Consider the following 22,771-nt stretch of genomic DNA (forward strand, 5'->3'; position numbering starts at 1 on the left):
CTGCTTGGTGTCTAGTCCTCTTGACCTGTTAAGTTAGTCAACCATGTGCACTCGTAACAAGGTTAGATCAACAACATGTCTAACTTTAATCTACTTGTCATTCATCAAAACTCAAGTTTGATCATTGGTGCCAACTGCACCAATGATCTCTCCCTTTTGATGTAATGAAAACTTGGGTTAAAGTTAGAAAAAATATGCAAATATATATAGAAATTGACTTTAAGCGAAATCTAATATAAAACAAGCAAGTCTTATTCTCTTGATCATTTTAGGGTTAAGTTTTTCAGATTTTCATTTATTTTTCTTACTACATTCATCAAAAAATATACATATAAGTAATATATGCAAGTAAAATATATCAAGTAATAAATTTATCAAAGTAAGCATAAAAACTTGTAGGTTTATTGTACGGAAGAGTTAAGAAAAATGTTTAAATTAATTTAAAAGGAACTATCAAAATTTACAAATGATTTTCAAAATTTTAAAAATAAATTTTACAAAAATAAAATATTTTGAAAGTAAAATTTTGTAAGAATTATTTAACCCATATTTCAAAAGAAATTGCAAAGCACTTGTCAAAAGTAATTTTGAAAGTGTGATTTTACAAAATAACTTTTGAAAAAGAATTTATGTCACGTCCCAGAGGAGTCTCTGCCTGGCAAACGGACAACATCTCCCCTGTAACTATGACAATATGAAGCATATAGATATCCACAAGAATACTCACAAGCTATAATTATCAGCTCACACGGCTAGAACATATACAACCACGTAGTTATATACATTGCCCACTCGACTGGAACAAAATAATCACAATCACGTTGTTATATATTAAACAGTCCACACGGCTGTACCAAAAACACAGCGAAAAACGATAGGAAAAACCTATAAAATCGAAACAACACATTGCTAGCCGGCTAGGCTTTATACAACAACCACAACAAATCAAATACAAGATACCAACACAGCAGAACTCCAAAACAAAATCAAAGTAATACAATACCAAGCTCACAAATTTATAAAACAAGTATAGTAAGAAACAAAACCCAAAATCATCCTCGGATGTGACGTAGGATCGGCAGACAGGATACTCCAAGTGACTCCATAATCAATTACTTGCTACCTAAAAACATAAAAGTACAAACGGGGTGGTGAGTGAGGGTCACTCAGTAGGTAATAGACAAGATAGTGCATGGTTTATATAAAAATAATGGAGATCAAAGTATACAGTCTCTGTAGGGAAATAAGAACATGATCATACTAACATAAATCAATGCACCTAAACATATTTGGCATAATGATCATACATAATCCTAACTGACACATGAAATGCACATACCATAAATGAAATCGACACAAAATGTATAATGATCAGTAAACTCACCGGGGGTCAACAACAGATTTTCTTGTAACACCTGAGCAATATAAATCACAACATACACATGTATAATAAATAACATGTATGCAACATGACAACCATATGCAACAATCATATCTCAAATGATCCTGTCGGGAAGCTGAGAAGACGGACCTGCCAGAGCGACGCGTCTGGAATGTTGACCGCATCTCCATGAGTCGGATGGTGAGTTGTCTTTTATGTTGACCAAGTCGTCCGGAGTCCTCTGGTCAACAGTACCTGTAGCCAGTGACTGGGTCGCCCTGGTCTCTGGTACCCCGATACTCGAGGCGGATCCCACAAATATATAAGCAGTCGAATAATAGTAGCATAATGAAATAAATATAAGAGGAGTACGGCGATGTACCCTGGCCCCGGGGGGCGCCCTCAGATGGATCGGTGAGTTGGTCGAGATGCAGATCGAGTCGTCACGACCCTGTAGAGTGGATAGATGTCCGCCAGCTAAGTAGCTGGATCCGGTGGCTCGAAGCTGGATGCGATATGTATCTGCAAGACGGCACACGGTTTAGCTACAGCATTGGCTCGCAGGCCGGACGAGAGGCACGAAGGCCGGAATACAATAAACGTCCCGAGGTCGAATACTCTATCGGCTCGTAGGTCGTATCAAATAAATAGTACGAAACATAAGCACTCGGGCGACTGTTATGCGGAGGGTGGCGGCGGCGCGTGGAGACTGCCGCTGAAGGCGGCGAGATGGCAGCTGTCGGAGGTCATTGCAGTGGCCGCTGGGGGCGGCGGTGGTTGTGGGAGGTGCTGGCGGGCGTTGTAGGTGGTGTCGGCGGCCACCAGAGGCGGCAGCGACACTACTGGAGGCGGAGGCAGAGCTCCTCGACGGCAGGAGGTGCCAGCGGATGCTGGGGACAGCGCCGGCGGATGCTGGGGACAGCGCCGGCGGCCGCCGGAGGCGACAACGATGTTACTAGAGGTGGAGGCAAAGCTCCTCAACAGCATCAGCGTCAGAGAACGGAGGAGATGGTGGAGAGGGCAGGTAGAGGTGACCTCGCTAGCCATAGATGGCCGGTGCCGGGAACACTCAGTAGGAGTGACATTGAAGGTGCAGACGCCGGCGCACCAGGCTGAGGCAGCAACGCCGACTGGACGACGACGGCCTAAAGTCCAAGCACGAACCAGCCCCTTTCTCCTAGCATCGACGCTGGAAGGAAGGCTGGAGGATAGGAGGTAGAGGAGAGGAGCGGCAGGCGGCCGGCGTCGGCGCCGGCGAGGAAGGAGGAAGGAGGAAGAAGGCCCCCTCAGCCGTGGACCAAAAACGCGCCCTCACCCCCCTCCTAAACATGGCAACGACCTCCTCCTTTCTCCTTCTCTCAACAGTGCTTTAAGCACTAAAACCCTAAAGGCCTTAACCCAAGAAAGGACGAAAATACCCTCCTTTATCTCCTTAATTCCACCTAAGTCCCCTAATACATCCGCATCACAAGCCTCCCCTTCAAGTCTAGTCGAAGGAGGCGCGAGTCTGACTGACTGGACAGTCTATCACAAAGCTGAATCACTCTCAATAATTGAGTCAAATCATTGAACCCATCGTATAATGACACTCGAGCGGTTGTTGTAGTAACGGTATCACGTGAAATGGTAATGGCACCGAGCGGACGAGCGAACGAGTAGTACCGAGCGACATACGGGATAACAAGCAGGCGAGCGATGCCAAGCGCGCGACCACGAAGATGCCGAGTGTGCGACCGCGAAGATGCCAACCGGGCGATCGGAAGGACGAACCCCTAAAAAATGTTGGTCGGATGGTTGTGAAGTGTGATCAGGAAATGTCGGGCATGATGACCATAAAATGCCGACCTAACGACCGAGCGGGCGATGCCGCACTGGCGACCGAGAAAATATCGACCAATCGACCACAAGATGTTGACCAGACCATCGAGAGAATGTCGAGCGTTCGACCGAGTAGTCTAAGTGTATGGCCGAACGGGCGGCTGAGCAATATCGGTCAGATGACTACGAGAGTGCTAAACGAGCAGCCAGGAGAATGCCAACAGGACGATCATAAAATGCCGATCGGATTGTCGTAAAATGAGACCGGGCGACCAAAGTGTCGACCATGAGATGAAAAATAAGGTTGAGCGACTGCCAAGCAAACTATCGGGCGAACACCGAGTGAGCGCCTGGACAATACCGAGCGAGAGGCGAAGCAGCGCTGGGCAAGAGTAGAGCCCGAAAACTGAGCGGAAGCATAGCCCGTGAAATCGAGTGCGCAGAGATGAAAGTTGTGAGCCGAACGGGCGCATCACACGTGAACTGAACTAGAGTGCAGCCCGTGAGTCGAAGGCGCATGGGTGCGAAAGTCGTGAGCAGAGCGGACGCATCGCACGCAAAATTGAATGCGCACAGAAACGAAAGTCATGAGCCGAACGGGCGTAGAGCCTATAAGCCATTCTGGTCCGAAACCAGTGGAGATACTCTTGTCCGCGACCCTCGGAGATAGCTCGACCCCGAACGGGGGAGATAGATACTCGTGAAGATTGCTTGACCCCGAACGGGGGAGATAAAATACCTGAAGTTGGCCAGAGACCAGTGACGATCACTCGACCTCGAACGGGGGAGATGTAACATCTGATGCTCTGATAAGCTGGTCACCGATGGCGCGAGGGTTTAAGGTCGTCGCTCGACCGCCGATGATGCGAGGGTTTAAAGTCACCGCTCGACCGCCGATGACGCGAGGGTTTAAGGTCGCCGCTCGACCGCCGATGACGCGAGGGTTTAAGGTCGCCGCTCGATCGCCGATGATGCGAGGGTTAAGGTCACCGCTCGACTGTTGATGACGCGAGGGTTTAAGGTCGCCACTCGACCACCGATGACGTGAGAGTTTAAGGTCACCGCTCGACCGTCTTCTAGCATAACTCAAACCCGGCCGATCGGCACGGGGTTTCGGCCTCGAGCCCGTGCCTCGGATAATATACGCCCGGCCGATCGGCACGAGGTCTTCGGCATCGAGCCCGTGGCTCAAATAATATACGCCCGACCGATCGGCACGGGGTCGTCGGCATCGAGCCCTTGGCTCGGATAATATATGCCCGGCCGCTCGGCACGGGGTCTTCGACCTCAAGCCTGTGGCTCGGATAATATAACCCCAGTCGATCGGCACGGGGTCTTCGGCATCGAGCCTTTGGCTCGGATAATATACGCCCGGCCAATCTGCACGGGGTCTTCAGCCTCAAGCCCGTGCCTTGAATAATATACGCTCGGCCGATCGGCATGGGGTCTTCGGCATCGAGCCCGTGACTCGGATAATATACGCCCGGCTGATCGACACGGGGTCTTCGGCATCGAGCCCTTGGCTCGGATAATATACGCCCGGCTGATCGCCACGGGGTCTTCGACATCGAGTCCGTGGCTCGGATAATATACGTCCGACCGATCGGCACGGCGTCTTCGGCATCGAGCCCATGGCTCGAATAATATATGCCCGGTAGATCGGACGGGTTCTTAAGCATCGAGCTCGTGGCTCGGATAATATACGCCCCGCCAATCGGCACGGAGTCTTTGGCCTCGAGCCCGTGGCTCGGCTAATATACGCCCGGCTGATCGGCACGGGGTCTTCGACATCGAGGAACTAGGGCAGATCATATAACTGAAAGAGAGAAGATAACGCAAAAACTGACATGCCGACCAGCAGAGGATCTGACTCAGTTCCTCGACTCCCGAATACCCGTGGAGTGAGGAGAATGACACATTCGCCGAAACCTACCGAGGTCATGAGGATGGTAGAATTTTTCGGCGTCGTCCATCTTCACGTTCCAGATCAGGTGTGTTCCCACAGACAGCTAGGGGTGAGCATTCGGTTAATTTGGTCCATAAATTAATCGAATTAACCGAAAACCAATTTAGCGTTGGCTAACCGAATCAAATCAAAAATTTACTAAAACTGAATTAACCGAATTAGTTATTTCAGTTAACACCGAATTAATTAAATTTGTTTAAAATAACAATAAAAAGAATTTATACAAAATTAATATCAAATTAACCGAATGCTCACCCCTACAAACAACACCAATTTGATCCTGTCGGGAAGTTGAGAAGACGGACCTGCCAGAGCGACGCGTCTGGAATGTTGACCACATCTCCATGACCCGGATGGTGAGTTGTCTTCTGTGTTGACCAAGTCGCCCGGAGTCCTCTGGTCAACAGTACCTATAGCCAGTGACCGGGTCGCCCCAGTCTTTGGTACCCCGATACTCGAGGCGGATCTCACAAATATATAAGCAGTCGAATAATAGCAGCATAATGAAATAAATATAAGAGGAGTACGACGACGTACCCTAGCCCCAGAGGACGCCCTCGGATGGATCGGTGAGCTGGTCGAGAAGCAGATCGAGTCGTCACGACCCTGTAGAGTGGATAGATGTCCGCCAGCTAAGTAGCTGGATCCGGTGGCTCGAAGTTGGACGCGATATGGATCCGCAAGACGGCGTGCAGTTTAGCTACAGCATTGGCTCGCAGGCCGGACGAGGGGCACGAAGGCCGGAATACAATAATGACCCCGAGGTCGAATACTCTATCGGCTCGCAGGCCGGATCAAATAAATAGTACGAAACATAAGCACTCGGGTAACTGTTATCCGGAGGGTGGTGGCGACGCGTGGAGACTGCCGCTGAAGGCGACGAGATGGCGGCCGCCAAAGGTCGCTGCAGTGACCGTTGGGGGCGACGATGGCTGTGGGAGGTGCTGGCAGATGTTGTAGGTGGTGTCGGCGGCCACCGGAGGTGGCAGCGACGCTACTGGAGGCGGAGGCAGAGCTCCTCGACGGTAGGAGGTGCCAGCGGATGCTGGGGACAGCGTCGGCGACAACGATGTTACTAGAGGCGGAGGCAAAGCTCCTCGACGGCATCAGCGTCAGAGAACGAAGGAGATGGTGGAGAGGGTAGGCAGAGGTGACCTCGCTAGCCAGAGATGGTCGGTGCCGGGAACGTTCAGTAGGAACGACGTTGAAGGTGCAGACGCTGGCGCACCAGGCTGAGGCAGCAGCGCCGACCAGACGGCGATGGCCTAAAGTCCAAGCATGAACCAACCCCTTTCTCCTAGCGTCGGCGCTGGAAGGAAGGCTGGAGGATAGGAGGTAGAGAAGAGGAGCAGCAGGCGGCAGGCGGCTGGCATCGGCGCCGACGAGGAAGGAGGAAGGAGGAAGAAGGTCCCCTCAGCCGTGGACCAAAAACGCGCCCTCACCCCCCTCCTAAACCTGGCGGCGACCTCCTCCTTTCTCCTTCTCTCAACAGTGCTTTAAGCACTAAAACCCTAAAGGCCTTAACCCAAGAAAGGATGAAAATGCCCTCCTTTATCTCCTTAATTCCACCTAAGTCCCCTAATACATCCGCATCATCAAACAAGTGCAACATATCACAATCACATGCTACTAGTATCTATTAGGCATGTATACAGATATATCTCCACAGATGCACCGCGCATCATATGCAAATGTGCATGCATGCCACATGGTCACCCTGCCACCTCTCCAGATACCACAACCCCTGTATGGCCGAGAGGCTTGGGTCTGTGACAACTGTACTACCCTCCAACCTACTACAGAGTGGTCGAGGCGGACAGTTCGCTAGTAGTTATCTAACTACATACCATCAAAGTCCCTGAATGTTCACAATGCCAGATATCACTCCCAAGCTGAGTGGCTGGGTGGCATGACAAGACAACCTTCAACTACTCCATCTACCACTACCCATGAGTGGCCGAGTGTGCGACGCTAAACCAAAATGACTGACAACTCTCTCGCCCACAAAGGGAGACTTAGTTGTCAGCATGCAGTGCAATGATGAGCATGATGTAATAATCATGAGACAACCACAGTCATCATCAATGCAACCTCCCAATCCACATTAGTACCTCCAACACAATGATTCGTCTAACACCTATAACTATAGGTATGGGCAAATCCAACTGGTGTCAACTAAACAACAAATACAACAAGAAACACATCAGACACGTATACAATATACTCGTACGCACCCTATGGTGTAGGTATAATCAACATGACTCACATCAGACATGTGTACATACATGATATAAATACAATTAACATAACTCCTCCAACAGTACATAACATGTAATGTACAATCGACATGATGACTCACATACCAACCTACGTACAATCTACATCATATGCATAATCAGCATGGTAACTCAATCAACCAGACAATCCCTACAATACATACTCTACATGTGTATACACAACAGAGTATAGATATCAAGAGTCGAGATTGTATATGATATAACTAGATCACCTTAAAGATCAAGCATAAGTATCAAGTAGGAAAACAGCAAACGAACACGATTTAAGGTAAAGCAATCTAATTCATTAGATAATAACCATGCACTAAGTTCAAAGAACTATATAGCGGCCAAGGAAGAAATACCCGCTTTTATCTGTCGATCGTGATAAATCACTCCCACATCGAGACACTCGTCCCGAATCAACGTCCTGCAAATCACATGATGTCCAGTTTAGCTAATTCAAAATGCAACAACTAACTAAACTCAAACTCACACTAATTAGGGAAAATCTTAATTGAAATAATTAACCTAATTCATTAATCCAATTAGGTTTAACTCAATCCATGATTACTTCACTTCAATCCTACTCATGAGTTAAGCAATTTAATCATGGACATCTTCTAAGATCAATGCACACTTAATTCATCCATATAATCAGTTGGATAATAACTCCAATCCTAACAATTCACCACAACAATTCAATGATCCTAACATCGATCATGCTTCCAACTAAATCAATCAAATACCAAATAACCATCATGAATCAACTCTAAAACTTACCCAATTCCATTGCACGCAACTAATGATTCGTTGTTGGAGGTCGTCACTAGAGCTGATGGCTGGGGCTAAGTGATACTACTGCCCCATACGTCCAGTACCCCAAACCAGAGTTGGCTGACCAGAATTCAACAGGACTATAGGGCGACAGCTGAGATCTGCAACCCATATGAAGATCGGATGAATACTATAGTCAACAATCATATGGGAAAAAAATAGAGATGAGAGTGCTCATCGTACCCTCTTGAGGCCAGAGAACAGGATCTGGCGGCTGCGAGTCGAATCCAACAGAGAGATCTATGAGTCTGGCCACGGTGACCGATCACCAAGTGAAGCGGCATTGAGTGGCTGCAATCGATTGGCCCTTAACGCACAACGTGGCAGCTGAGCAAGGGTGGCATGATCGGTGATCAAGCTATGGGAAGTAGAGAAAGAGGGACGATGACAAACTAAAATCTCACCACGAAGAATGCATAGTGAGATGATCTCGTGGCTACAGAAGGTCGAACCACTCCCAGCGTCGGTTGCTCATGGATGTCCGGCGATCGGTGAAGATCTAGGGCACAGATCAGGGACAAAGGAGGGACGGTGACGGCTGGCCGTAGGCGGAGGAGTAACGTCACTGGTGCTTGCGGTGATCTAGCGACACCGTGTGGCGTGGCGTGATCGGGAGAGCTCGATGTCAGTGACGTCGAGCAGAGACACGAGAGGGGAAAGAAGAAGGATCGGGAATAGAAGAGGAATAGAAATTTGGGCTTAATTAAATACTTAGGATTAATTTATTAAATCCTAAGTTAACTCCCCAACCAACCCCCACTAAATTGATATATCAAATAGGCTTTCTCTAAGCCCTATCAATTTTATCCCCTTAAACGTATCATCAGATTCCTTTTAAATCCAAAAAAAATTCTAAAAATTCTCGAAAAATCCAATAAGGTTATTTCTCCAATAACACTTATTATTAAATTTACCGTATATTACAATTTATCAAATTATTTTTCTAAAATATTTTTAAAATAATTTTTAAATAGAATAACTTTTCAAAATATTGCAAAGTGATTTTCAAAGTAATTTTAAAATAATTTTCAAGGTGATAAAATACTTTTCAAAATATTTTTGCAACACATTTTCTACCAAGGAATTTTTTAAAAGCATTTTTCAAAACACTTTTCTTTTCAATTTTTAGAACAACATTTGAAAAATTATAAAACTATTTTTCAAAGTAAGTTTTAAAAGAAGGTTTGTAAAATATGTTTCACAAAAATGAGGTAAAGTAATTTTTAAACTTTAATTTTCAGTAAATTTTTTCCAAAGCAAATTTTTAAATATTTATTCAAAACATTTTTCAAATAGATAAAAAATATTTTTTTTGTTTAAACTACTAGTTTTCAAAAAGTAGCAAAAAAGAAGAAAAATTTTGAAATAAGACATTTTGAAAGTGTTGGTGCGGGACGCATCCGACGATCGAACCTAAATTTTGATAATGACAAAGGGTTCAAAGTTAAGGTTATTTGTGATCAAATGTGTTTGATGAGATTGCAGGAAAGTCCTAAGTGTACTTAGGTAAAAATTCTAGCTGCGATTAGGCAGGTGGAAAACCCTAGGGGTGGTAACTGGTAACCCTAGGCGGGAAGTTTTGGCCGGTCGAGGGCTTCAGGCAAAAGTCCTAAAGTCGAGAACTCTAGGTGGAAAGTCCTGGTGTCGCGAACCAGGTGAAAGACTGGGCGGGTCGTGGAGTGGACATCCAGCAGAAAGTTCTGGAGCCTCGAGCGCTGAGCAAAAGTCCAGTTGGTCTGGAGGATCAACTGGCAACAAGTAAATTCTCCTGAGTGGAGTAGGTGAGGGTGTGTTCCCCGGTGAGGGAACAGTAGGCGTCGGTTCGACCTAGGATTTTCAGTCGAGAATCTAAAGTCAGAACCAGACAGTCTGATGACTGTCAAACACTTTAATTTTACATATCTATATTATCCTAACTTTGTTTTGCAGGGTATGTTGGACTGACATATTTTGCAGGAAGTGAACCTGGAGAAGCAACCTCGCTGCAAGGCATGAGGGCGCCTTCATGGAGCTTGAGGGAACCCTGGAAGCAGAGCAGAGGCCGCCCTCCATGGAGTTGGAGGCGCCCTCAGGAGAATAAGCTGTGAAGAAGTCAAGGCTTATCGATGTTGCATTTTTGGCGGGGTTGAGGACGCCCTCCACTAGCTTTATAAGCAGGTCTCGAGCAACAGCTTGGAACAACAACGAAAACGTGATCCATCTTCCGTGCACTGCTCAAAAGACTATACGATAAAGCTGTAGCAAGATACCGACGACCTGAAGCTTCGAATTTACTATTCTTAGAGTTGTTGGTATATTTTCTTACTACACTTGAATTATTGTACCTTCTTTGTAATACTCTACGAGCTTATAGTGATTACCCAAAGTAAACATTCAACGAGCGTGAACCTTGGAGTAAAAGTCGCCCTAGACTCTAAACCAAGTAAATCTTGGCGTTTGCGTTGTTTGTTCTTATTTCCGCTGTGTTTACTCTTATTCTTCTGAAACGAAAAGTGAAAATCATGAGCGTTATTCACCCCCCTCTAGTGCTTTTGATCCAACAATTGGTATCAGAGCGGGGTCGCTTCGAATTGGTGCAACCACCAGTCAAGTATTTTTTTTTTGTGGTAATTTTCAATTTTTCGGAGTCGATCGAAATCGATAGAATTGCCACCTTCCGATCAAGTTTTTCGTAATCAAAATTTTTGCTCAAAGCTGGTGCAACACCACTCAAGTTCGTGTATTAATTTTTCCCCCGCACTACTAATCCAAGACCGAGTCTTGGAACGAAGTTGTTTTTTCTTTGTGTGTTAGATTCCAATGGCCCATCAAGAAGGTTATAGTACAGCTCGACCACCGCTCTTCTCTGGGGAAGACTTCGGCTACTGGAAGGGCTGAATGGAGTCTTAGCTCCAAACTTAGTTCGAGATGTGGATGATCATCAAGACCGACATCTCGCTCCTACTTGACGGTGCAAGAAAACTCGTATCATGCGAAGACTGGGACCTGAGCATAATAAAGAAAGTAGAAGCCAACGCAAAAGCTACGTGTACCCTTCAATGTGGACTTACAAAGGAGGAGCTGAACTGAGTTGACCCATTCTCAAGCGCAAAAGAATTGTGGGAGAAACCGATCGAGCTGCACGAGGGCACGTCTGACACAAAGGTAAGTAAGGGAGACTAATTACTTTTTAATAAATTGTATAACATCAAAATGTAGGAAGGAGAGATAGCTAGCCAACTTCACGCAAGAATTCAAGATCTACTGAACGGACTTCATGCGATCAGACAGAAAGTGGAGAACCGCTACGTTATAAGATACGCGTTTAATGCCTTTTCGAGGAACACTTTGTGGCGTCCATGGTCAATGCCTATAAAGTTTCTAAGGATTTATCTTTAATTAAATTAGATGAGTTATTTTCTAAATTCAAATTATATGAACAGACTAATGCTCGGTCGATCGAGAAAGGTGTTGCATTGTTTGCAGGTACAAACAATACAAAGGATGCAAGAAAGAAGCATCAGATAGAACCTAAGTCTGAAGAAGAACCAGACTTGGATAATGACGACGACGAGATAGAAGCCGAGCTCGTCAACCTAGTATGCAAGCTTTACAGAAAGAAGAAGGGGCTCACAAAGAAGGATATCAAGAAGATGGTTTAGTCCAAAAAGGTAAAGTTTGAAGTAATCTGCTATAGGTGCAATCAAAAGGAACACGTCAAGGTCAACTGTTCCAACCTAAAAGAAGCAAAGAAGTAGAGAAAGAAGAAAGCACTTCAAGCTACATGGGACGACTCCTCCTCAGAAGAGTCCGACGAAGAGCTCGAGCATACGAGCTTCCTTGCACTGACGGCTCGGGAACACATCGATGAATCGGAGACCGAGAGCGAATTGGAAGCTGAGTACGAGCGAACCTACGGATTCGTATCCGTATCCGTTTCCGAAGGGCCTAAACCCACTGTAAGTGCTTGTCAAATAGATAAATTATATATTTTAGTTAATTATTTGTTACGTAAGCTAGCTAAATCGAATGTCTGGGTCAAGTAACTTCAAAAGGAAGTAACATTCCTTGAAGAGGTGACTAACCCTAGCTCCTTGGCTGATCTTGATCAGACTGAAACCTCAACTCAAGTCCAAAAGCTTAAGGAAGAGAATTCTAGCCTGAAAAATTAAGTCAAGGAACTAAAGGACTCATTGGAACGGTTTACTCTGGATTCCAAGAATCTTGATCTGATTCTTAGAAAACAGCGAGCTGTTTACAACCGATTCAGACTTGGATTCAAGGCTAAAAGAAAATACAAGTCGTATTTATATCTGGTTAACAGAAATAATAGCAAATTAGTCCAAGCATGGGTTCTCAAGTCTAACTTGGTTAATCAAGTTGGACTTGGACAATATTGGGTCCCCAAAGATCAAATCCATTACCTTGATAGACCATATCAAGGCTATGATCCACAGAGAGCCAATAGGAAGACCATTTTTAGAATTGTTTGATTATTGTTGTTTACTGCTTTTATTACACATGCTTAGATTAGGCTAAATAAGGACTTAGGGATTTCAAAAGGAAAATTAAATATCCAATTTCTTTGAGAGGTTTTGTCTAGAAGTGATGAATGATCTCATATCCAAGAAAGTCTAGTGCCTTGTCACAACCTGGAAGCTAATCTTTGAAATGTGTATTTAACTTACCAATTGAAAACCCTGAGTCTAATTCAAATGTAAATTAATCCTTAGACATAATTTAAATCAAAAGATAAAATTAACTATTTCACAAAATCCATAAGATTCCCTGATTGATAATCTAGAAATGGGTGAGATGGACCTAAGTAAAATTTAGAATTAAATTAAAACAATTTTAATTAAATAAATTTTAATTTAACTTAAATCAATTTCAACTTAAATAAATCAATTTCAACTTAATTATTAAATCAATATTAACTTAATAAATTTTAATTTAACTTAAATCAATTTCAACTTAAATAAATCAATTTCAACTTAATTATTAATATTAACATAACTTAATTAAATAAATTTTAATTTAACCTAAATCAATTTCAACTTAAATTAATTAATTTCAACTTAATTATTAAATCAATATTAACTTAATAAATTTTAATTTAACTTAAATCAATTTAACTTAATAAATCAACTAATCAATTAAATTACTTTTTCCGAACTAAAAATTATCTCACAATCACCCATAGGGATACCATATTTGATAACCTAGCCTGGGTGAGATGGAACATTAAAAGTTAATTTCAATCAAACTACCTTTCTATCTGTCAAATTGAACCAAATCAAATACTTTATGTGTAGGAATCTAAAGATTTGGATCAATGGATGCCAGATAGTAAATACTCCAGGCACATGACTGGAGATAGATTGAAATTCACTAAGCTAAAATTCAAGAAACTAGGGTCCGTTGCATTCGGCAACAACGGAACAGTCAAGGTAATCGGAACAAGTAATATCCAACTAAGTTCCGATTTCTATATTCAAAAAGTTTTATTGGTTGATCAATTGAATTTTAATTTACTAAGTATTAGCCAATTATGTGACTTAGGGTACTTAGTCACATTTTAAAAATCTAAGTGCTTAATTAAAAATGTTGAAAATCCTAAAATCACACATAAAGGAGTTAGGAAAAAGAATATCTATTCAATTAATCTACCAACTTCCTCACTCAAGTGTTTATTGACACAACAAGAGGAAACTAAGTTGTGGCACAGAAGACTGAGTCACACTCATACCAGACTCATTTAAAAAATGAGTCAAAATGGTTTAATTAGAGGCTTGTCCAAATTAAAATTTATCGAAAATTCAATTTGTAATGCATGTCAACAAGGTAAACAAACCAAGTCAACCCATAAGTCAGCACCAACGCTGCAAGAGGCTCCGAACGGAAGTTGTTGCTTGCTTGGCAACTTTTGTCCCCTAAACTTCTGCTGCTGCATCTACACAACGACCACCATCTGAATAGGGAGAGAGCTCCACTTCTGCAGCCCCTGAGAGAGCCACTGGCAGACCAACTCCTCCATCCTCTGATCGGGCGCCCTCCCTATCCGAGCTGCCGCCTGGTGCTATCATTGTCCAACCCATTTCTTATTTGTTGCATGTATCGGCCAACCCAGTGGTCCCTTTCTCCACCATTTGCTCCACTCCAGTGTCAAAATCTAAGGGTAAGGCCAGTTTAGAGTCAATTGACTCAAGTTTACATAGGCATGTAACAACCATCCTTAGATTGCCAATCGATGAGTGGCGTTACCCCGATCTAGAGGAGCCATGTACCCCTGAGCATAAGATAAGGATTCCTTGGCCCAAACCTGGGCAGAAGCCATAGCAAGGGTAGTGATCATTCCCCCTACTGAGTTGGTCGATCGGTTTAGCCAAAATTCTACGAGGGTAAGTTGGTGTAATATCTTAAATAATTATGTTTTCCACTCATCCCGACCTAATCAATTTCTTTGTGTACCAATTTTGGGTGGACGACTTGGCTATCTGCCAAAGGCTGACCCAGTTAGACCATGAGCTCAAGCAAGCATAAACCCCGATCGAGGATGTGGGCGGTTCCCAGTCCTTTATTGAATGCTTAATTGCAGAAGCTACCCAATTGAAGGAGACTTGGAGAAGCAGTCTGAGCAACTCCTTGGGTTTGAGCGGGCATTGACCGTGGAGAAGGACAAAAACCACGATCAATTCATTGAGCTGGAGAAGCTGAGGAAATGAGCCCATAATTTTGAAGCAAAGATCAGCTCAGTGAACGTTCGGAAGATCAGGGCCATCAAGGACCTGGACATTAAGAACAAGGAGGCTCGGGTTCTAGCGAAGAAGCTGGAGGAAGTGGAGGTGGCCCTGGCAACGTAGCAAGTTGGTTACATTGCAGAGCAGGTGAGCCACGAGCTCCACCTCGACAAGCGACAAAGGATAATTGACAAAAAAGACGCTGATTTGTAAGCATTAAGAGCCGAACTTGCTAAATTCAAGGAGGAGGAGTCCGGCCGGCTGGAAGCCCACAGGGTGGAGTATCTCTGCTCAAGGGATTTCAGTCAGCTCTTGATTGACTAGACCATCAAGCTATTCGGCTATGGTATTGATAGGACTATCAAACAACTGAAGGAAGGTGACTATCTGTCCACAGAGGTTCCTCCAACCTTTATCAAAAGGTAGAAGATTTTGGAGGAGTTCCCAGATGATGTGATTGCAGACCTTGAGTAGCGTTTCATTTAGTTTATTAATAGTCTCTTGTAGTAGTCAAGTAACTTTGTAAAAATCTTCTAAATTTGATGTAATGCATGCCCGTTCTATGTTTTTAGAACTCTCATTCTGTGGATGCACTAATTTATACTTTACTTCTTTTTGTCCCTGAGACTTAGCCTTCCTGATCTACTTGAGCAATATTATAAAGAGCTTCCACCGTAGTGGTCTTCTGGCATTTCAGGAGAGTTTCCACACTTAACAGAGAGAGGAAGTAGCTCATCTGCTTGGCCCGACTCCCTAAGACTTGGTCATTGAACAAACCTTTTATGAGATGGTCAATCGGCTCGCTTAAGTGTGAGAGCATGCTCACTTATAACTCGATCGAACAACAGAAGAGTCTGGGGCACTTAGACGTGACGACATGCTCACTTATAACTCGGTCGCACGACACAAGAGTCTGGGACACTTGGTGCGAGAGCTAAGCTTGTTTATAGCTCGATCGAATGATGCAAGAGTTTGAGACACTTGGCGCGAGATCTAAGCTCACTTATAACTCGATCGAATGACGTGAGAGTCTAGGAAAACTGGCATGAGAGCTCAGCTCACTTATAACTCAACCAAACTGTACGAGAGTTTAGGATGTTGGATCGTGAAAGTTGATAGAGGAGGGGGGTGAATATTGATTTAAATTTTCGTAAAGAGTTAAGCAGCGAAAAAAGAATAAGCAAGAAAAGAGCAAGGCTAACACAAGTGATTTTTACTTGGTTCGGAGCCTGTGTCGACTCCTACTCCAAGGCCCGCACACGAGGGTGCTTTCGATGGACAATTCACTAGCAATTCGAAGTATTTGTTTACAATTTAAAGTACAAGAAAGCTAATGAAAATAAGCAATAATGACAAGAAAAGTAAGACTAAAAAGTAGAGTGTTGTCATCAGCGTCGCAGGAGCACCAGAGATCGAATCATTTGTTGTATTGGAGCTTCAGCCTTGACCCTCCTTATATAGGAGGTTCGGCGGCGCCTGGAACTTTCAAGGCACCCCGGTGTGACGTAGCTAACCCAACCAGGAGCCTCCATGTGGTGTTGACGCGAAGGGGATAAAACTTTGCCTCCAGGCGCCTGGGTACCTCCCGGGCGCCCAGACCCAAGTTTTCCAGCAAACTCCTTCCTGCAAGAAACACGTTAGTCCGAGGCAATTATACCCTGCAAAATAGATTATTAGCACAATTCATTGTTTAACAGAAATGAGTATGACTTAGATTCCGTCTTTCCGAGATCGGAATCTAGTCACGATCTCAACTTAGATTTCCGAAATTGATCTAAGTTGGATCGACGCCTAAGTTCCCTTCCCGGGAACGCGTCCTCACAGTCACTCCCCTCCAGTGACTTACCTTTACTTACCTGCCAGACATCCGGTCAGCCCTTCGACCCGTCTGGACTTCTCGCCAGCTATCCGGTCGGCCCGTCGACCTAGCTGGACTTCGTGTAAAATGTCTGGTCAGCCCGTCGACCCGTTTGGACTTTGTGCCAGCTATCCAGTCGACCCGTTGACCTAGCTAGACTTCGTGCCAGACATCCGGTCAGCCCCTCGACCTGTCTGGGCTTCTCCTATACACTCGGTCAGAGTGTTAGATTAACAACAAAACTAACTTAACCTATTTTGTCATTCATCAAAACCTGGGATAGACCGTTAGTGCTAACCGCACCAACATAGGACACTTGGTGCGAGACCTAAGCTCGTTTAGAACTCGGCTAAACGGTGCGAGAGTCTGGGATATTTGGCACGAGAGCTAAGCTCGCTTATAACTCAGCCAAATGGTGTGAGAATCTGGGACACTTGGTGCGAGAGCTAAGCTCGCTTATAACTCAGCTAAATGGCATAAGAGTTTGGGACACTTTGAGCGAGAGCTAAGCTCGTTTATAACTTAACCAAACGACGCAAGAGTCTAGGACACTTGGCGCCAGAGCTAAGTTCGTTTGTAACTCGGCCAAATGGTGCAAGAATTTGGGACACTTAGTGCAAGAGCTAAGCTCACTTATAATTTGGCTGAATGATGCGAGAGTCTGGGACACTTGGTGTGAGAGTTATCGTCAGTCGGGACACCTGCTATCATTTCGATGTCTCCTCGGGCAGCATTACCACGATTCTCCTCCTTCCGGTCTGGCCACCGTGTTGGCTGCTCTGTCGATGTCCGGGCGGCCCTTTGGTTATCTCTTTGCTTGAGATGTTGTTGGTTTCGTTCGGTCGATATGTTGTCTTGACCTTGGGCTCCCGGTCGACGGTGATGTTGATGGGTTAGAGAGGGTGATCGTCGACGATATCCTTAAGGGGTTGGTTGGCAGGGCCTCGTACTAAAATGGTAGCGATCCTTTGTGTTGTGAGACGTCGAGTAATGGTAGGAGCATAACATTAGAGTCCACAGTCCGGGCTCGATGGATCTCGTCTATCCAACTTCCACATGCTAGACTACATGCGGTCGAGACTCCTGATGTTATTGTTGAGGGCCTGCTTGGGGCCCATTTGGGGGCACATTGCTGTTGGTCGATCGGTGCTCATGAATAGCAACTGGCTCGGGGATCACTTCTTTCTTTCGCGCTGACTGGGCCTCTTCCACGTTGATATATTTTGTAACCTGTCCGTGTAGATGATTGAAGTCCCTCAGAGGCATCCTAATGTGGGATAGAAAGAAATCATTATCTACAAGTCCTTGTGAAAAGGCACTTACCAAAATTTCCTGAGTGACTAACTGGATGTTCATAACCACTTGATTGAATCTTTTGATGAAGGCCCGCAGTGTCTTCTTGGGTCCTTGTTTGAGTGAGAACAAATTTACAGTCGTCTTCTAATAGTGGCCACTGCTGGTGAAGTGTTGAAGGAATGTCGCTCGGAAATCCTTGAAGCTATGAATGGATTCGATCGGCTGTCTCTTGAACCATCTTTGCGCTGAACCAGACAACATAGTGAAAAACAATTGGCATTTGACTCCATCGGTGTACTGGTGGAGTGGGGCCATGTTATCAAGCGTAAGTAAATGATCCTCGGGATCAGTCGATTCTCCATACTCCCCAATCGACAAGGGTTGAAAGTGAGCAGCAGCTGGTCATTAGGATTTCTTGGGAAAATTGTAGATTTACTCGCTTAGGAGAATCATCAGTTTGGGGTGCTTTGCCCTTACGAACATCCCGAGTGGGCACGTTCTCGGAGGACAATCATTGTGTCCTTTCCGCCCATCCATGCTCTTCTAAAGGCGTTCTGAATAACGCTCTGTGGTAGGAGATCGACGCATTGGGCGCTGGTGGTAAGTTAGTTGGTGAAACAGGTGCCTAGTGGAAAGAGTCCATCGGTTGGTGGTTCGACTGGTGCCCAGCGTTGCCCTCCACTCGAGTCCCACGTTCAGCGTGTTGGCCAGTAGCGGACAAGGCCGGGCCATTTAGCGTTTAACAGTCGACTACTATTTCCTGTTGTTGCACCATCTTTGCAGCTCGAACGTTGATCAGCATCTCTAACTTTTTGGGGTTAATGTCATTGTAGTGAGTCATCCAACGTCATTCATCTTCATGTCTCGGATGCAGGTAAGATTCCCACAGACGACACCAAATATGATCCTTTCCAAAATCGGGGAAGGAGATGAGCTGAGAATGTGGCTCTGTGGTTGACTCGATGAAGACTCCGCCCTATCCTGCAATACAAAAAATGTTAGTACTGAGCTAAGGAATGGATCCTCGACGTTGGCCCTCCGATGCTCAAGTCAGTGCTCGGTTTTAGAGAAGAAAGTAGTGAGTTGTAGCAAATAGCGTGTGCAAATAAGAAGCATCACGGTGCTCGACGAGGGAATGATCCTGTAGATGGAGATCCTCTTTTATAGTGTCGATATTGTGTTGTGCATGTATCTCAAAGTATTAGCACATTCCCAAAGGTTTCCTAAAAAAGGGCAAGCCATAAAATGCCCTTGACACATTTCATTAAATGAGCTCGTCAATCTCTATGACTTAACAGGATGGAAGCTTCTAAAGGACGATTTACCAGTGAAATATTCTCTGTCCTTTCAGGCACAAACTTTCAAAAGAATATGATATGACAGATAGATGGGTCCCATTGTAAGTTGACCGACATCCATTCGACCGGTATACCACCAGCTCAGCCATGCAGAATGCAACTACCAACCAATTCTTCACTCGATCTTCATGTTGTCGAAGAGGCGCGTTGTGTCTGATCGTCCCTTAGGTCCGATCGACAAGGACAGTGGACCAGTTAAATTAGTACTTAACTCCAAACTTCGTTTGTAAGTTGCGGAGGATGGTCGTTCGGACGGTTTGGCCAGCCCTTCACATTCGATCGACACTGCGATGTCGCTCGACCAACCTTGCCTGGTCAATAGTCTCCAGGTCTGTTTGACTCTTCGACTTTGACCCTTTACCTTTGACCTCCACGTCAATCAATCTTTACTGCTTTGACCTATTTTTCGAGGGACTCATCTTTATCACTGAATCATGGAGGTATAACCATCAATTATTTATATATATCTTTTGTCCTAATGAGATACCGAGCTGGTTAGAAAATGACAAATATATTATAACATGATAAGGCATCAATTCTTAACAATAGCATAATCTCGTAGAAAAACAAAAAAACGCCCACCCCTAGCTACTTAACAATTGACTATCAACTAACCTTATGAATTTATCTCGAAATATGATGAGCGTGTGGGTGAAGCTAAGCCTTCTACTTTTATCGAAATATGATGAGCGTGTGGGTGACGCTAAGCCTTCTACTTTTTCTGAATTCATCACTTATTAATTATCACTAGCTAGTTATATTGATCGTTTATTTATTGTGACATAAGAAAAAACAGATGAATACGTTCGCCCCCTACCCTCGTCAATCTATCCCAGAGTTAAGATGGAAGAGGTAAATCACAGACGACTACTAGCCTTTAGAATAGTGACTAGCACAAAAAGAAAGTGTTTACCTAGATTTTATCGAAATTCAATTCAAACCCCAGATCTCATTATGACAACACCTCATGCACTAACCATTAGATCCATTCGAAGGGACTATTGATCGTCTATTTATTGTGGCAAAAAGCGAATACGCTCGCCCCCAGCGCCCCTGTCAACTCGTCCCAAGGCCAACACGGAGGAGGTAAATCACGGGCGGCTACTAGCCTTTGGAATAGTAACTAGCACATAAGGGAGGTATTTACCTCGATTTTACCGAAATTCGAACCCCAAATCTCATTATGACAACACCTCATGTGCTAGCCACTAGATTCATCCGAGGGACATCTCGGCTACTGATCGTCTATGTATGTGGCAAAAAGGCGATTCGCTCGCCCTCAGCGCCCCCGTCAACCTATCCCTAGGCCAACACGGAGGAGGTAAATCACGGGTGGCTACTAGCCATTATTGCAAATGGCCAAGACATGGGGAAGGTTATGCTCGGTCATGTCGAGTTTCGACCCCAAGACCTCATGTGACAACACCCCATGCCTTAACTATCGCACCGCCCCGAGGGAACTACTGATCGTCTATTTATGTGGCAAAAAAGGTGATTTGTTCACCTCCAGTGCCCCCGTCAATCCGTCCCTAGGCCAATACGGATGAAGTAAATCATGGATGACTACTAACTATTAGTATAAATGGCCAAGACATAGGAGATAGTGATCGTCTATTTATGAACAGAGCTACCATTGTCTTTTTTTTTCAATTCAGTCATTAATGATCACTAGAGATACTGATCGTCTATTTATAAACAGGAATCTATAGATTTTGTTGCTCAATTTCTCCCTTTAAAGTATTTGGTCTTCTTTCAGTGACATGCTCGCCTACGGGACGCCGGGACTGTACTCGCCGGCGGAGCTCGGCTCGCCGTCGTCGCAGTCCCTATTTGAGGGGGGCACGACCAGGATCCGGCGGCAAGAGGGGCAGGACTGGTGGGACCCCAGCCACATGTCGACGCACACCGCGTGGAAGCCGTGGCCGCACTGCGGGAGCACCCTCACCCGGTCGCCGTCCATGAACTCCGCGAGGCAGATGGCGCAGAGCTCCGCCAGCTTCTTCGCGGCGGCGGCGGCGCCGGCGGAGGAGGAAGAGCCGAACGAGAGCGTGGGCAGCGAGCGGAGGATGCTCTGCGTGATCCCGGGATTGACGGTCCCCGCCCCCGCCAACGGCGCTTGGACGAGCAGGGCGGAGGATTCGGGGGCGGCGACGGCAGGGGATGGCCGGAGGAGTGAGGCGAAGCGGGCGACGAGGGCGAGGCCGACGACGCAGACGAGGGCGCAGAGGAGGGAAGTGATGATCACGATCAGGTCGGTGTCGACGGCGACGGAAGCAGGCGGCTCTGCCGCGGTGAGGTCGCCGGTATACTGGATAATCCTCAACGGAGATGTCATCGACAGATAAGAAGAAGAGAAGGAGAAAGGAGAGTTCAGTTTATTGGCTTGAAAGGAGGGAATTGCGTAATTAATATAAGACGGTTGGTAGTGCTGTAGTGCAAATGCACTATTATTAAAGTTTAAAACAAAATGATAATTTTAAAATTATCAACTTGGGTTGGAAAGCTTGTAATGCTCCCTCTTTTGATGGACCAAATCAAGCTCGATTATTATAAGTTAAAGTAATAATATGCAGCCAAATGTGATAGATAGTTTCCCATTATATGTGTAATGGGCATTTTTCATGCAAGGGAATGACTGGTTGATCAAGAATCCGACAAAAAAAAATGTATATTATGTGATTTCCTTTTCTCCATAACATAAATAAATAAAAGAAATAATGACTTTCAATTTTAAGTCTGAAATTTGTTTTTAAAATTTATTTTTAATTTTTCTTGCGTGGCATAATGTTTTATGTTTGATTTTTCTATCAGAGCAATCTATTATATTCTATGATTTCAGAAGAAGAAGAATAAATAAAATACTAAAATGAAATCTTTCATTTTAAAACTTCCTTCGTCTTGCATTTATATATAGTTTCTGATTGAGATTATCAGATGTGATGCATGGATCCTCAGTCTCAAGCTATTCATGGTGTTTGAATTTTCACTCAGAATAAAAGTTAAAAATTAGTTCAGTAAGATTTTATCATTGGATTTAAAGTATTATTAATTTTTCCACTGTCATTTTTTATCAAACATGTGGATGTATGCTGATAAAAGATACATAAATTGTTCCTTACCTTGAGACTACCCAAAGGTAGGAATTTGAAGATTTATATATTATTTTGAAACTTCATCTTACCCATTCATTTGATTCTCTTTTTCCATTTTAAGAAAATCTTTTGTAGTTGTTATATCGTGCATTTTCTGATGAAAAATTTTA

The 22,771-nt window shown here is 44.6% G+C and overlaps 2 protein-coding genes across 2 annotated transcripts; both read right to left on the bottom strand.

Annotated features, from left to right (window-relative positions):
* Positions 1-2,059: 2,059 nt before the first annotated feature.
* LOC121995123 (classical arabinogalactan protein 9-like) lies at positions 2,060-2,428 on the bottom strand. Its single transcript, XM_042548948.1, has one exon. It carries the CDS (start codon positions 2,426-2,428, stop codon positions 2,060-2,062), a length of 369 nt encoding a protein of 122 aa, XP_042404882.1.
* An 18,739-nt stretch (positions 2,429-21,167) lies between these two features.
* On the bottom strand, positions 21,168-21,896 carry LOC121994283 (RING-H2 finger protein ATL80-like). The gene has a single exon (XM_042548374.1). It carries the CDS (start codon positions 21,842-21,844, stop codon positions 21,278-21,280), a length of 567 nt encoding a protein of 188 aa, XP_042404308.1. The 5' UTR covers positions 21,845-21,896; the 3' UTR covers positions 21,168-21,277.
* Positions 21,897-22,771: the final 875 nt, after the last annotated feature.

The sequence above is a fragment of the Zingiber officinale genome, chromosome 6A, assembly GCF_018446385.1.
Source record: "Zingiber officinale cultivar Zhangliang chromosome 6A, Zo_v1.1, whole genome shotgun sequence".
Classification (NCBI taxonomy): Eukaryota; Viridiplantae; Streptophyta; class Magnoliopsida; order Zingiberales; family Zingiberaceae; genus Zingiber; species Zingiber officinale.

Bases quoted from the DNA above. Each gene is read 5' to 3' on its own strand.
- LOC121994283 (XM_042548374.1), bottom strand. From the start codon at position 21,844: ATGACATCTCCGTTGAGGATTATCCAGTATACCGGCGACCTCACCGCG.
- LOC121995123 (XM_042548948.1), bottom strand. From the start codon at position 2,428: ATGGCTAGCGAGGTCACCTCTACCTGCCCTCTCCACCATCTCCTCCGT.